At 38.0% G+C, this 15,825-nt stretch overlaps 1 protein-coding gene across 2 annotated transcripts in view; it reads left to right on the top strand.

The window, feature by feature from the left end:
- Positions 1-15,570, top strand: part of LOC124722007 (lysosomal acid phosphatase-like) — a 180,917-nt gene extending 165,347 nt beyond the window's left edge. For both annotated transcript variants that reach the window (XM_047247179.1, XM_047247180.1), the window contains 3 exons: positions 2,783-2,906; positions 2,990-3,201; positions 15,245-15,570. In XM_047247179.1, coding sequence (XP_047103135.1) covers positions 2,783-2,906; positions 2,990-3,201; positions 15,245-15,397 — 489 coding nt within the window. In that variant the 3' untranslated portion in view covers positions 15,398-15,570. The remainder of the gene's footprint in view (positions 1-2,782; positions 2,907-2,989; positions 3,202-15,244) is intronic.
- Positions 15,571-15,825: the final 255 nt, after the last annotated feature.

Raw genomic sequence — 15,825 nt, forward strand, 5'->3', positions numbered from 1 at the left:
TTGTGCATCCATGCTGATCCCTGAGTGCTAATCACAAGTATAGATATGCAACAACTCTGGTACCAGTGTGCTGTTGGTAAGTTTAAATGTACAGCAGATTTTCTGTTCCACACCTCATTAGCTTTTTACAGTTCTGGTCACTGAGTTCTCTTGCAGTAATTTGTCTGTTGTGATCTCATTTTTCTGCATTTAGTTTCATTTTGTGTTTTAATATTCATCAGGATTTGGTAAAAAAGGTTTTTGTCATCATCTGTTCTACAAAGAAAATGAGAGAGGTTTCATAGTTTCACTGAGGAAATACGGTGGAGATGAATTATTCAATGTTGATGTAAGTGATAACTACTACTCATATTCTGAAAGCAACAGTCCTAAGCTATCAATATTAACAGGTGTAAACCACAGTCCTATGTTTCTACAAGAGATGTAATTGATAGTTCATGTGAATTCAAAGACTCTGAAAGTGATAGTGAAATGCTTAGAAAGAAATGACAGTTTAGTCACAAATTTGACAGGGAAGAAAATGATTTTCATCCAGTTAATCACAGTTTTGATGATTCACCATCTGAACACAAGTGTCAACCAGGAAATGATCCAAGCACTCTGTTAGACTTCTTGTTATTCTTCACAGTAGATATGATGAGATGTATGGTGATGAGGCAGTCAGTTTTATTTATTCAAGGAAACTGCTTTAGAATCACTGCATTCATGATTATCAAAGGGGATAGATACAGGATGTGAAGAAATGTATTGTTTCATATCTGTTTATTTTCTCATGCCTCCCACAAAGCAGCTAAAAATTAGCAGATATTAATCCAGAGAAGTTTTTATGAGCAATCCAGTTTTCAGTGAAGATATGTACAGACAACAGTTTCTTTTACTTTTTAGAATGCTAGATTTCAGTGACACCTCTGCCATTTTAAAATTGGGAACAGTATTGGTAATGTTTGTACAGTATCCCTTAGTGAATTCAATCTGTAGCAGAAATTCTGCATTTACAAAAGCCTGTTGTTGTTCAAAGAGTGTTTATATCTTCCAAACAATTTATTCCATCAAAATGGAATACAGTTGATCTAAACAAAATGTATGTGGTGTGACTGTCAGACTGGCTATGTCAAGTGGCAACATTTGTGGAACATGCACACACCCTTTACAGTAACAATATATATTAAAGCCACACTTGTTTTCCTGGCTTTGCAACCATGGAACAAAAACATGTGGTACTGTTCACAGTAACAGGCACAATAAGCAAAACTTCAGAAAAAACTGAAATGAGGAGATATTGGATGTCAACTAATATGGTGCTTTCCAATAAGTGGTGCAAGGAAAGGGAAGTGTGGATACTAACCACATGTAACACTATGGAAATGCTAGAGACAGGAAAAAATTGACAGCAATACTGGAGAAAAATTAAGAAAATGCAATGATCTGTAGAATGTAACTTGAATATGATAGAAATGGATTGTTTTGATATGCTGTGAAGCTATGTTGGCTCAATATGAAAAACAATGAAATGATATAGACCTTCCCGAGTTCGAGTCTCGGTCGGGCACACAGTTTTAATCTGCCAGGAAGTTTCATATCAGTGCACACTCTGCTGCAGAGTGAAAATCTCATTCTGGAAGTTCCTTTATGTTTTTATCAACATGGGCATTATATATGCTCATGTTCTACACAGGTTAGTGACAGGTCAAAAAAAGTGAGTAGCAGAGTTTCATTTCTTGCTGGATAGGGAACTCCAGAAAAATCAATAAAGGAAGGTGCTGTGATGATAATCCTGTATGTCTTGTGGGGAGCCATTTCATTTAACTTTCATGGACTTCTGTAAGGTTGTACAGCAAATGGCTTACTTGACAGCACAAGGTAATAAAAAAGATTGCCAAGAGCTGGCTATAGGGCTCAATGATGTAGACAGATTTTCTAGACCTTGATAACTGAGACACTGCTAGAATTGTATGATGGCACTGATTAAGCAGATTGAATTCTGACTTATGCTGATGATAGCTTGAAAGTGGTCTCTGGGGCTGTAAACAGAAGCTTGAAGAAAATCAAACCCTGCACATACAAAGAGGCAGTGTTGCTGCAGGGATACGACATTACCAATGACTGCAGATAAAACTACATATACATTGCCTAAGGGGCAAAATTTCCTAAAACTGGAATCCAACTTGTAAACTAGGCTACAGTTGAAGTATACATAACACTGTTTACAGATGTTTAGGAGTATTCTTTGATGAAAGAAGAAACTTATCAGCACACATAGATACATTCTCTCAAAAGTTGGCTAAAATTGTGCATGAAACTGCCAATGTCAACACTGCCAGTTATAACTAACTTCAAGTGACAGGATGTTGAAAAATCATACCACAATGCAGTCCTGTTTGTCAATGTGGGCTTTGCAGTAACTGCTTGGACTCGCAGGCTTCATCCGATATGCTACAAAGCTACCCTATAATGCACACTGTGAGAAGTTCTCCTGTGAATAGCGCAAGTCTTCTGTACTTCACCACCAGAGATTCCCATCATTAATTTGGGAACATGGCTATTGGTCACTCAATTCCTCAACTATACTGTAGATGTTATCTATACTCCTTCCATTATTTGAAACCTGAATAATTTTTTGCTCTTAAATTTCCACTGGCTAGTGATTAAATTACCACTCATAGCCACTTCTATGACTTTCTAAGAATAATATTATATGGCACTGATAGCACACTGTTTTTTGTGGCATCCTCCCAGGATGAAATGCCTAGTGTGTTGCTTGTCAGTTTTTTAACTTTTACAGGAAAAACGTAAACTGCAGCTTCCTGCTTGGACTGCTGGTTATTATCCAGATAAATTAAGGACACTGGCTGCCAGAAGTTTGGCTTTGTTTTCTGAAAGTCAGACGATGAAACGTCTTAATGGAGGTTTGTCTTTTGCTTCTCTGACTTATGTTAGCAGCTGTGCAATAATTCTGTAAGATATTCTAAAATAATTTAAAATTTTTCAGGTCCTTTAGTGAAACACATTATAGAAAAAATGCGGTCACAAAGTAACACTTCAAGAACTGTGTCTCCAAAATTTCTCATGTTTTCTGCCCACGATGTTACCATTGTGAATGTCCTCCAAACCATGGGGTTCACAGAGCTATTAAAGCCACAGTATGGTGCAGCAGTTATCATTGAACTTCATTCAACAAATGACAGTGGTTATGAAGTTAAGGTATGTAGACATTGCATATAAAATAGTAATTAGATGTCTTACATTTATGTTGACTGCACTGACATTCTTTATATTTATTCCTGAAATTAGTCATGCTAGGTACAAAATATGATAGATCGTGCTTTGATGAGCAGAAGATCATCAAGGTAGTTCTGCTCATATTGACTGTTTTATTCATGTTCAACAAAAGGTTGTTTTCATTCAGCCAGTACAAGGGCCTTTCATTGCTTTTGTCTAGGTCATTTCTTTTCTGCCATTGTGAAGTGTTAGGTGAGGAGAAGGCTGCATTATCAACAAGTAACACACCTACTGTTGATAGTAGGTTTCCAGGGAGATCAGTACTAACAGAATGTAGAGTATTAAATGTAACATTGAGCCTTGTGGTACTCCTGAGGTGATGGATAATTTATTTGAAGGAGTTGTTCTTCCATCAGGTGTTGTTATTTCCATCAGATGCCTTATATTTGACAGACAGGATTGGAGAAACTGATTGTAGACAAATCTTGTACCATATATATCCAGTTATGTAAGAGCAGATATTAATTTACTATTTCAAAGGCTATTGTTGGATTCATAAAAAGACTAGAAGGGTAATGTTTTAGATTGACTCACACTGTTTCAGATCATTAAATGAAGAGAGAGCTTCAGTGTTTGAATTATTTTCTTATGAATGCCAAACTGATGTGCTGTTAATAAGGAGTTGGTTTCAAGGAAGACAACACATACATTGTGGCCCATGTGTAACAGGCATATAAACTGCAGAAGATACATGCTCCACAAGATCTGGTGATTTTCAGAGAACCAGAAGCAGTCAGAGAACCAAATGCAGTCATAATAAATAAATGAATCTGTGTGATGACAGATCCCAGGACACTAACTTAAGGAACATTTGATTGTATCACACACTAATTTTATCTCATTACCAACCTCTTTTTATTATGTAGCTAGGTATATCACTGAGGCTAAATAAGAGGGAAATTTCATATTCCTAATAATTTGGAGAATGTCTTTCAAAGTTGTACTCATTAAGGAATGAGATTTCTCAGATGTAGAGCATTTTAAGTGGAGATATTTTGCTGGTGGAGAGCAGCCTGCAGATAAAATATTATCTGTAATTAAAAAAAATGTTTATGTACTGTATTACTTATGCCTGATATCATTTTCTTGTTGACCATTGAAGTAGAAAGGTTCTGGAGTTAATGATTGGTGCCAATATGTAAAGTCTTCTTTTACATGATTCCTTGAAACTCTTAAATATTCTGATGCTGTGAAGTCTTCAATATGTCTTCTGTGGATGAAAATATATAATGATGTGGAACTTATTTGTGGTAGGCTAAACCTTAAAAATAAACTCTGGTGGAAAAATCCAGATAAAATTTGGCCACCAGAGAAAAGGCAGCTAGGTATAATGAATTACTTCTACAATTATACAGAGTTCATGCAAAACAACTTATTCAGCAACTAGCTACAGTTTATTGTAGGTTACTGAAGTAAAAAATTGTTCTGAGTGATTTAGAAAAGGCTCATGTCATTTCTGTTGCCACTTTCGAGTGCCACTTTGCAATCAAAGTTAGTTTCCCAGCTCTGTCTGGATTCAAGATAAGTCAGCTGTTGGAAAAAAAACAGCCTTATGGATTGCAAAGACAAAATATTGTTGAGCTATTAAGAAGAGAAACAGTTCTTGACCGCTCCATATAGAGAAGTTATCAAGTTTCTGCTGTAATGCAAATGGAAATCTAGAAAATGGTGGAACATTTTGCCATGGTCGCTGCCCCTGCTAGTTAGGATCCAGTTTTTCAATAATGCAAAGTGTTTGTAGAACTGGATTGTCGGGACTTTTGTTCTACCAGTCATGAAGCTTACAGTAATCCCTTCTGCATGTTGGAGCTTGAATTTGTTTTGTCTGCAGCTTCTCATATTACCTGGTCATGATAGTTGATTACAGTATGCTACAGGAGCTCATAGCAAGAGAATTAAAGATATGCCCCCCTCACCCTTTTAAAATGTATTTAGGTAATGCGATATTTTATGATTGGTGGAGCAATGCTTTTTCAATCCCCTATTAAAAACTTGGGAAGGACTACACATGCTCAAGTAGCTCTTAAAGTGTTGCCCTTACCACCTCCATAGGAAATACTAGGTGGTTACATTTAAACATAAGAGTTCTGAGTGGTGCAATGCAGGCCATATACATCGCAGGATGGTGACATCATCATAGGTATGTTCATTAATGAGTGCACTTGTGAAGTATGCTGAAAAAGATAATAGTTCCACTTTCTGCCACTAAGTGAAAATATGGTGCTGTAAGCAATCAGAATGCATGTGTAATGTTCCCTGTTTCAATGTCAGTATGCTGTTTGTCACTGGGCAATGCGTGTTGACTTCTTTGGTGAAGTGACTGTTGGTATAAAGGGTTGTTTTGCATATGAAATGTAATGACTGTTGAGAAGAATGATCATGCACTGCTGGTAAAGTTGTTTTATCAGAATGCCAGCAATAGCAGCACTGCATTGTGGGAATATCATCAACAGAAACAACTGCAAAGAAGCCTGATGTTAATAAATGGGCTATAAAATATAATAAAGAAATTTGAAGAAACAGATGAGTAAGGTGGTGCAGAAGGGAGAGGGAGGCAACTCATTCCCACAGCAGTTGTTGATGAAGTTGTTGTAGCTATAGCCTGCCATGCAGGACGTGCTTCAAATTCTGCAACCAGTGCTCAGGCTGTATCATGGGAATTCTCTCTGTCCTGGGAAACAGTTAAGAAGATTTTGTGATGCATTTTACACTAGTGCCCTTACAGTATTCAGAATGTGCATCAAATGAAGCCTCAAGAAAGGCTACAACTCCATGACTTTGTCCATCATTTTTTGGCACAGATGGAACTGGGTGACACATGGCCATGGAATATCCTTAAGGTGGACAAAGCACATTTTACTCTGCACAGTGTTGTGTATGTCCAGAATTGTCACATACGGGGTTGTGCAGAAACATCCATTACACATGACTTATGTGACTGAGTGATGGGATTTTATAAGCTCCTTCATTCTCTGTCTGTTTTTCTTTGAGGATGACACCTCACAGGCCTATAAGGTGTACACTGGCATCTGCTTAATATAAGGACCTCCTTGTGCGACATGTGATTCCAACTTTGCAAAAATGCAACTGTGTCCACACCACTATTTTCATCCAAGATTGGGCAACATCACATGTTACTTGCCTGGTGAAAGATTTGTTTTGAATAGCCTTCAGTAATGACCACATCATCTCTAGGCAAATTTTATGTTCTGTACATAGAGTATGCTAGGTTCTTTTTTGTTTTGGAATAATGTAAACAGGTCATGTTCAGTGGTTAAGTGTTAATACAATCAAATGTCCTTAAGTGGTAAATGAATGTTTTGTTACATTTCCTCTCAAACTGTTACCTAATAATAGTACTGTGTCATGCCTAATTCAATTCCTCAAGCAGAAGTGGATGAGTTAAACGTCTGAATTGAAACCATCATATAACAGAAGCAGTACGCATCTGGACATGGGTTCCTCTTCAAATTACTATGTATTGAGTCCCCTATACAAGTTGTAGAAGTTTGTAATGGGGATTTCTGAACTCCCTATATGAGGTTTGTGGGGCACATTTGATTTTAAACTTCATGGCTGCTACATCATATGGACCTGAGAGTAAGGTTCTTGAAAGCTCTGGATGTTTTAAAATGTGTGTCATTGTATGTCATAGGTAGCAGCCTGTGTATCCTAGTTCGACAGATTCTTTGTGTAATACCAACTTGGGTTTGGATGATAGGTTTAAAATAATTCATGTGCGGTGTATTTTGAGGAATTAATTTAGTCATTGGGGTGTTTTCAATGAGCCCTATTCCCAGTCTGTGTTCGGACTGGTGAGGCCCCACATATATCAGGCCCACAAACGTAACAACCATTTCATAATCTGTAAGCAACAGTGCCTTTTGAATCCAAATAAAACTTCTGCTTTAGAGGCGGATGTGAAGAATGAATAAAGACTGAGAGGGTGCCTCTTTGGCTTCTTGGGTTTGAAACAATTTAAAAATAAATGAGCTTTGTACATATATTTAAGGCTTTATTCTGTAAAATTTTAAACAAGTATTTACCTCAACTTTATTGTGGTGTATAAACAATGATGAGCCAAAGCATTTTCACCATTGCCACCATGAGACTGAATACTACCTGCTGGTGATGCAAGCAAGTGACGTGGCAAAGAAAGTATATAAATGAAGCAGAGACAATTACGGAATCATTCTTGAAATGATACAGGCAACAAATGGGGAAACCCACTGACACATAAATGACTTTAACAAAGTGTACATTGCTACAGGCTGGCACCAAAGAATGAGAACCAGAGAAACAGCAGAGCTCATTGGCTATTCTCATGCTACACTTGTGAGCATCTATGGAAAATGGTTGAAGGATAGTGAAATCATCAATAGGCAACAAAGTGTTGGTTGTCTATGCATCATTATAGGACATGTAGGTTGAAGGATTGCCCACTCTATGCCAGATAGATAGTGATCTGTGGTAGATCTGATGACAAAGTACAATGCTGATGCAGGCACAAGTGTTTCAGAGCACATCATTCAACGTGGGGCTCTGCAGCAGACATTGCCTATATGTTCCCTTGATGATCTGATAGCATTGTCAAATATGCTTGCAGTTGGCACGCATCATCAAGATTGGACTCTGGATCAGAGTCATGCTAAGGTGATACTGAACCCCTGGTAGGACTGCCAAAGTTGTGACACCCCACTCCATTCCGCTGACCCCCCACCCCCAACCCCACCCTCCCCCTTGCCTGCATGCCAACCTCCTCTGCCATGAAACTATTTTCCTGCAGTTTTTCCTACACAGATTTAGCAAATTTTATACTCTTGTTAGTATAGTTTAATAAAAACGGAACATTACTGAAAAAAATTGCTTAAATTAACTGTATTGATAATATAAAATATTACATACAGCAAATTAAAAGTATCAATGTTGTAAATAAATTAAACCTTGTATAAATTTTCTGAAAACCTGAAAGTAAAAAAATCTAAATTTTATCATTTATGACAATTATTGCACACTGTATTAAGTATGATATATAATAATTTTTATTTGTTTCCCATAAACTACAAGGGGCCTCCAACAAGTAATGCAACCCATTTTTTTCCTCAACCAATTTTGGTTGAAAAATTCAGAACTTGTTGTGGGACATCATGGAATATTCCTGCTTCAGTCCCTATAGTTTCAGGAAGTTCTGATAAGTTGCAGTGCTGTGCATAGCCTTCAAAATGGGACCTGTAACAGAGGTGCATTCCAAGCAGAGAGCTGTCATTCTGTTTTGGTGGAAAACCAGAGCATCACAGATATTCATATGCACTTGATGAATGTCTGTGGAGACCTGGCAGTGAAAAAAAGCATGGTGAGTCATTGGGCAAGGCATTGTTATCATTGCAGCAAGGTTGTGCAAACCTGTCTGATCTCCCACGTGATGGCTGGCTGCACACAGCTGTGACTTATGCAATACTGGAACATGAGGACACGCTCATTAGGTAATCGGTGGATCACAATCCAACACCTTGCTGCACAACTTGATGTCTTTGTTGGTAGTGGGGACACACTTGTCCACCAGCTGGAGTACTCAAAGGTGTGTACCCACTGGGTTTCTCGCCTCCTAACAGAATACCATAAAGAGCAATGAAAGACCATGTGTACAGAATTGCTTGTGCATTACAAGGTTTGATCATGACAACTTTTTGTCGAACATTGTCACAGGTGCTGAAACATGGGTTCATCAGAAACAAGAGTGATGTCCTCACTCATGTTGCAACAGTTAACTCAGAATTGTGTTGTTACCCTCAGGAAATTGAAGAAGTGACTTATTGTGTTCATTGCCACAAAAATGGAAACAAACTTCTCTTTCTCCATGATAACCAAGGCCTCACGCAAGATACAGCTCACAAATTTTCATTGGACTGTTCTTCTTCATCCACCCTACAGCCCGGGGATCTTGTACCTTCCATCAGTTTGGCCTAATGAAGGATGCACCCCACAGGAAGCAGTATGCGGATGATGGGGAAGTTATTACCACAGCAAGATGTTGGCTCTGATGTCAACCATTAGAGTTGTCTCATTTGGGCATACGGGCCCTCCCAGTAAGGTGGCATAAGGCCATCACATTGAACAGAGATTAAGTTGAAAAATAGAATTCTGTAGCCAGAAGAGTGGGGAATAATATGGTATACTTCAATCTGTTTTCAGAAAAAAAAATGTTGCACTACTTATTGAACACCCCTATTTTAATAGTGGTTAAATTACTAATCAGAAATAAAATAAAAAGGGTTACAATTTTAATTTGCAATGTCTTCATTTGAGTGAAACAAGTTCATTGATTATGTTATAAAAGTCACATTTAGCAGCTGTGTTCTGTTGATAAAATATCTAAATTTTACAGTCAGTTTTCACCATAATTGACCTTAAGTAGCTTCTCTTATTATCTAAAATTGTGTGCTGCAATCACTGGTGTTGTCCTTAAATATCCTTAGAGCTACTGTGATGACTGGATAAGGATTCCTTGACCTATCCTTTACAAATATCCAAAAGGGGGCCATATCACTGCTTTTCACCTGTTCTTTCAGCTGGAACCTGAAAGCAGCTATTTTGTTAACTAGCTTGTCTGTGCCAATATTGCCATGAGATGTTGTGCATACAGTCCAGTCTAGATGTTAGCATGTGTGCAGTGGGTCACTAGTTCAAATTCAACCACCAGCAATTTTTATTTGTCAACAAATTCAGCTGTACAGTTTTCAGGATAAGATACAGAGGTTTCATTTACAGTGTTTTCTGACAGGTAACTAAGATGAAGCAGTGTGATATATGTAAGCTCTACTTTACATTTCATGTATTATTGTGTTATATACTTTAGCTGAAACAGCCTTTGGTCAGACAGCATATATTTGCTTTGAGGAACTACATCACCGCAGCAAAAAATCCATTGACGCAGCTGTGTCAGCCAAGCACTCTGTTGCCAAATAATTCATGTTAATGGTAGACATCTGTTCAGTGGTACTCATTTCTTTATGATAATACTGGGACAAAATGACACTGTAACAGTAGCATACATTTATAATCATTGCCAGAGGGAAAGGCTTCTTCTTGCAGGCAGAAGATAACAAAATGATGGGTAGCAGAACTAACTTAGCTCTCCTTGGTAGTTCTTGAACTGTCTTTTTTTCAATGGACTTTCTTACTCTCCCTCTGTGTTTCCACCCTTGGCAGGTGCCTATTTTTCCAAGTCCTCATTACTGTTCTGTTGTGGACCAAAGGAAACATGTCACTTCGTCAGTTGAATCAAATTTGTGGTTACACCAAGTTGATGGTCATGTCAGCATATGCCATCACCCAGGTGGAAGGATGCTCAAAGCATGCACTGCACCCTTGGTGTAGGTCAGTGGAGGCAGTGATACGATATGGGGGACATTCACCTTGATTTTTGTGGTACCTGGGGTAGTAATTGAAAGCACCATGACAGTTGTAGACTACGTGACCGTTATTGTGGACTACCTGCAGCCCTCTACACTAGATGTCATCCCTAATGGCAATGGCATCTTCCAGCAGGATAACTGCCCATTTCATATGCCACACTCATGCTACAGTGGTTTGAGGAGCATGATATTGAGCTCAGGCTGATGTCTTGACCACCAAATTTGCCTGATGTGAATCTGATGGAACACAGCTGGGGTGTTATCCAATGTCAGTTCCTTGCTCACACACCATCAGTCTGTTACTTGTGGGCACATTTATCTGGGAAAGTAATAATGACTTGGTGACACCATGTCATGAAGAATAGCTGTTGTATTGTGTTCCAAAAAGGGCCAACATGTTATTATGTAACTAGCCATAATGTTATGGCTCATCAGCGAATTGTAGAACTATATTCAGCCCTGAAGACACTGGAACAGATGAAATGTCATTGAAGTAGAAAGTTTTTCACCTGTTCAGATTCCCTTGTTGTCCCATATGACAGATGCCCATGTCAGGGAAAGTGATCCGAAATATAGAGTTAAAACATTAGGATAAACATGTATCATTTTACACCACCTGATAAAAAAAGTGAAGCACCCGGAAGTCATGGTCATGGTCAGATGTCATTGTAACTTCATACACGTACACACCATCAGTGGATATGTAAATGATTAGAGTTGTAATTATGTGTGACAGGTGGAACAGCCATTGGAATACATTTGTGTTGTTCATGTGTAGTGTTCTTACCAGGCCTGGTAGGTTTTATGAGGGGTGTGAACAACATCAATGTTGGCTGCTCACTGTGAAGGGCTTGGAGATATTTCATCATCTAATGAGACTGTGTTATCAGCAGCTTACAGAGTTTGAAAGGGGCCTCATTGTGGGTCCTCATTTGGCCAGCTGGGCAAATTGTGCAATATCCAGATATTTGTGAGGCATATGGATGTGACAGTGTCCTGGTATTGGACCACATGAGAATGTGACAGCAGGCATATGCATCATCAAGATTATTGTTGACAATATCTGACAAAACAAGAGATGATCACTGTAATATCCACCAAGCTCATCATAACCTCTTCACATTTGCACCTGCCATCCAGAAACAAATTATTGACTCCCTGCAACATTGTGTCATCCCACACCATTGGTCATAGGCTAGCAGCAGCCAGAATAGGGAATTAACATCCCTGGCTGCACTTTGAGTGGTCTCATGACTGACAAGCATTGGAAGCATGGACTGCTGATGAATGGTGTCATTATGTTCAGTGTAGAATTGCAGTTCTGCACTACCCTGGATTTCCACCACTGGCATGTATGGAGGCAGCCTGGGAGGCATCCTATTTGTCAACTGTTTTGGAGAGGCATAGGTCTGATACTCCTGGATTCACAGTGTGGGGAGCCAATCTGGTGTGAATTTAAGGTTGTGATTGGAAGTGATTGAGGGAACTCTCACGGCACAATGGCATGTTATGGACATCATATGTCCTAATGTTTTTCCTCTCATGCCATTTTTAACAGAACAAAGCTTGTCCTCACATGGTATGTGTCTTTATTAACTGATTGCATGCTATTGAGATACTACTATGGTTAGAAATATCCTCAGATCTGTTCCCAATAGAACATGCGTGGGGCCAGCTCAGACGTCAACTTTGTCCTGGTGCCAGTGTCTGGGAAATCAAGGACCAATTACAAAAGATGTAAACCAGTTTGCTTTAGGGTAGTGTACAACAGCTTTATGACACCTTTCCCAGCTGAACCAGCACATACTTACAGGCCAGAGGGGCCGAAATGTTAAACTGGTAAATGGGCTCTTTGTAAATTTGACTAATTTTGTAATCATCAAAGTAAAGTGACTTGTCCTTTCCTGACATGAAATCCTGTGAACTGTGGATGAATGGCAACAGGCAGATTCCATATTCCTAGATTTCCATAAAACATTTGACACAGTGCTATACTGCCAACTGTTAATGGAGGCACAAGCATATGGGATAGGTACCCGATATGTGAGTAGTTTGAAGGTTTCTTAAGTAACATAGCCCAGTAAATTGTCCTCACCAGTGAGTGAGTGTTCATCAGAGACAAGGGTATCATCATGAGTGTCCTGTAAATGATCTGGTGAACATGGTAAGTAGCAGTCTGTGGCTTTTTGCTGATAATACTATGGTGTTTGGGCAGGTGTTGTCATTGAGTGACTGTAGGATGATACAAGATGACTTAGACAAAATTTATATTTAATTTTCTAGTTGGTGTGATGAATGGCAGCTAGCTTTAAATGTAGAAAAATGTAAGTTAAAGCAGATTAATAAAGAAAACAAACCCATAACGTTTGGATACAATATTAGTAGCGTTCTGCTTGACACAGTCACCTCATTTAAATATCAGGGCATAACATTGCAAAGTAATATGAAATGGAATGAGCAGGTAAGGACTGTAGTAGGGAAGCTGAATGGTTGACTTGGAGTAATTGGGAGAATTTTACGGAAGTGCAGTTCATCTGTAGAGGAAACTGCATACAGAAAACTAGTGTGATTCATTGTTAAGTACTGTAAAAGTGTTTGGGATCTGCACCATGTCATATGAAAGAAAGACATTGAAGCAATTTAGAGGCAGGCTATTATATTTGTTACCAGTAGGTTCAAGCAACATGCAAGTAACGAGTGTTTAGGCTCACTTCTGAGCAATTCTATTGCTGCCAATGCACATTTTGTGTAAGGACCTAGAAGATAAGATTAGAGAGATTAGGGCACATACAGAGACATATTGTTAGTCATGTTTTGCTCACTCTATTTACAAGTGAAACAGAAAAGGAAATAGCTAGTAGTGGTACAGGGTACTCTCCATCATGCACCATACAGTGGCTTCGGGAGTATGTGTGTGGATGTAGATGCAGATCCTCTCAGCACATTAAGTTTTATTTTGTCTTCTCCTCCCCTTCTGAGTGCTTCAATTTTTTTGTTAGGCAGTCTATTTGATACCAAGGTATGTGTATATATTACTTCATATGGGTATACTGTGAGAAAAGTAGCTATTTTGGATTCTACTCTTCCATTTACACAGCTCAGTAACTGTTTTATGTAACTTTACACAGAACAATATTAGTTGTGTACCTAATGACAATGTCAAAACCTGTTTAATACAAACATCAGAGTTAAGTTGAATTTACAGCTTCAGTCCAAATTCTCTTATAAATTATAGGACTGGTAGATAAGGTAAAATTTATAAATGCAAAGCAAGCAGACCATCTCAACGATTAAATGTTTAAGTGTTTGCTATGAAATGGCTGTAGTCATATTATATAATTCTCCAGTTTTTTGTGGGCTCTTTTTCAGTGTAACTGTTATCAATAGCCATCATAGTTCAGAAAAGTCCTCAGATGTCACAGACAGATTATTTATGCCAGTCAAGAACAAGGGTCTACCAAGCACTGATGCTTACAGGGCTCAATATTTAATGTTTCCCCACTTGGAATTTAATCTTATTCCTGTGTTTAATATCAGTTTCTCTGTGGAGAAGCCTTTGTGGAATCCAGACTGAGTTGTTAATAAAATTTTAATAAATACGGTTCAACATTCCTTTGTAATAAGCTACCTTCTTAGAAATTTTAAGAACTTGGAAAGGGTGATGTCTGAGCTACAGTTTGAAGTAATATATTTTTACAGCTTTCACAAGCAGGTGCTATAACTGTGTACCTCAGTCATTCATGAAACATACCTTGATGCATCAGAGTATTGTAAAGGTGACTCGATGAGGCACAATCAAGTTAGGACAACATTTTAGTATTTCACTTGTTATACTGTTATAATTGGAAGATTTGCTGTTTTTCAGTGACCTTATGATTTTTGTTATCTTTTTAATGGCTTATTTTCAAAAAAATGATGTCTGGAAGTGGAGTATTCTTTCTTTGTCTAGTAATACTTCAGACTGTTTATGGTTTGGGTTTGGAATTTTTTGTGCTAATTGGTATAGTGAAGAAGTTTACGATACAGCTTGCATGGCACCTTTGAATCTTTATAATAAATGTGTGAACCCTGTTCAGTTCTGCCGGCCGAAGTGGCCGTGCGGTTAAAGGCGCTGCAGTCTGGAACCGCAAGACCGCTACGGTCGCAGGTTCGAATCCTGCCTCGGGCATGGATGTTTGTGATGTCCTTAGGTTAGTTAGGTTTAACTAGTTCTAAGTTCTAGGGGACTAATGACCTCAGCAGTTGAGTCCCATAGTGCTCAGAGCCATTTGTTCAGTTCTATCTCATGTATCTTAAGTGAAAACAGAACTCAAAGTTTCTAGAAATGGATTAAAGGATGTTTGTTTTGTATGTCTGTTACCACACATACAAACAAGTTTTCTTACAACATTCTCATGGTTGCATTACTTCACTGGTGAGTGAATGGCTAACTTTCATCATATGTCACTATATTCAATCAAGATTTTCATTATAATAACAAAATATTTTACCAATCAAATATCACCTTATACACACAATGTATTATTAAATTAATGTTGACTTTGTTACAGGTATTGTATTTGAATAATGCTTCTGACAGTGAGCCACATGTTCTCAACACTCCTGGTTGCACAGACAAGTGTCATTTGCAGCAGTTTGTAGATCTGATGAAACCTGTTTTACCAGATGACTGGACAGTGGAATGTCAAAAGCTAGACAGCTAAATAACAGATTTTCAGCAAAGTGATTGTACACTTATATTAATAATAAAATATTTCATGCCATATATGTGATTACACTGCCTCATAAAATTGTACCATATTCAGTGTGTATCCGATAAGTGTGAGATTGCATTTTGTCACTTTTTTTGTAAATAAATTTAAATTTGTTACATGTACATAATACATTTTTATTGAGAGAGAAGGAAATGTGGTCATCCTTATTTCATCACAAAGCTATCAGAATTATAAACTTATTTTCACATAATATACTTTAAAAGTTAAATCATAAACTTACATACTAGTGACTCACCAATGTTATACTGAAAGTCCAGTTTCAGTGTACTGTGGTCATGTACAGTTTAACTATAATATATCATTTAATTTCATAAGCTACATGGAAACTGATCACTATTTGAAATAACGTAGGTTTA

The sequence above is a fragment of the Schistocerca piceifrons genome, chromosome X (genome assembly GCF_021461385.2).
Source record: "Schistocerca piceifrons isolate TAMUIC-IGC-003096 chromosome X, iqSchPice1.1, whole genome shotgun sequence".
In the NCBI taxonomy this organism is placed as follows: Eukaryota; Metazoa; Arthropoda; class Insecta; order Orthoptera; family Acrididae; genus Schistocerca; species Schistocerca piceifrons.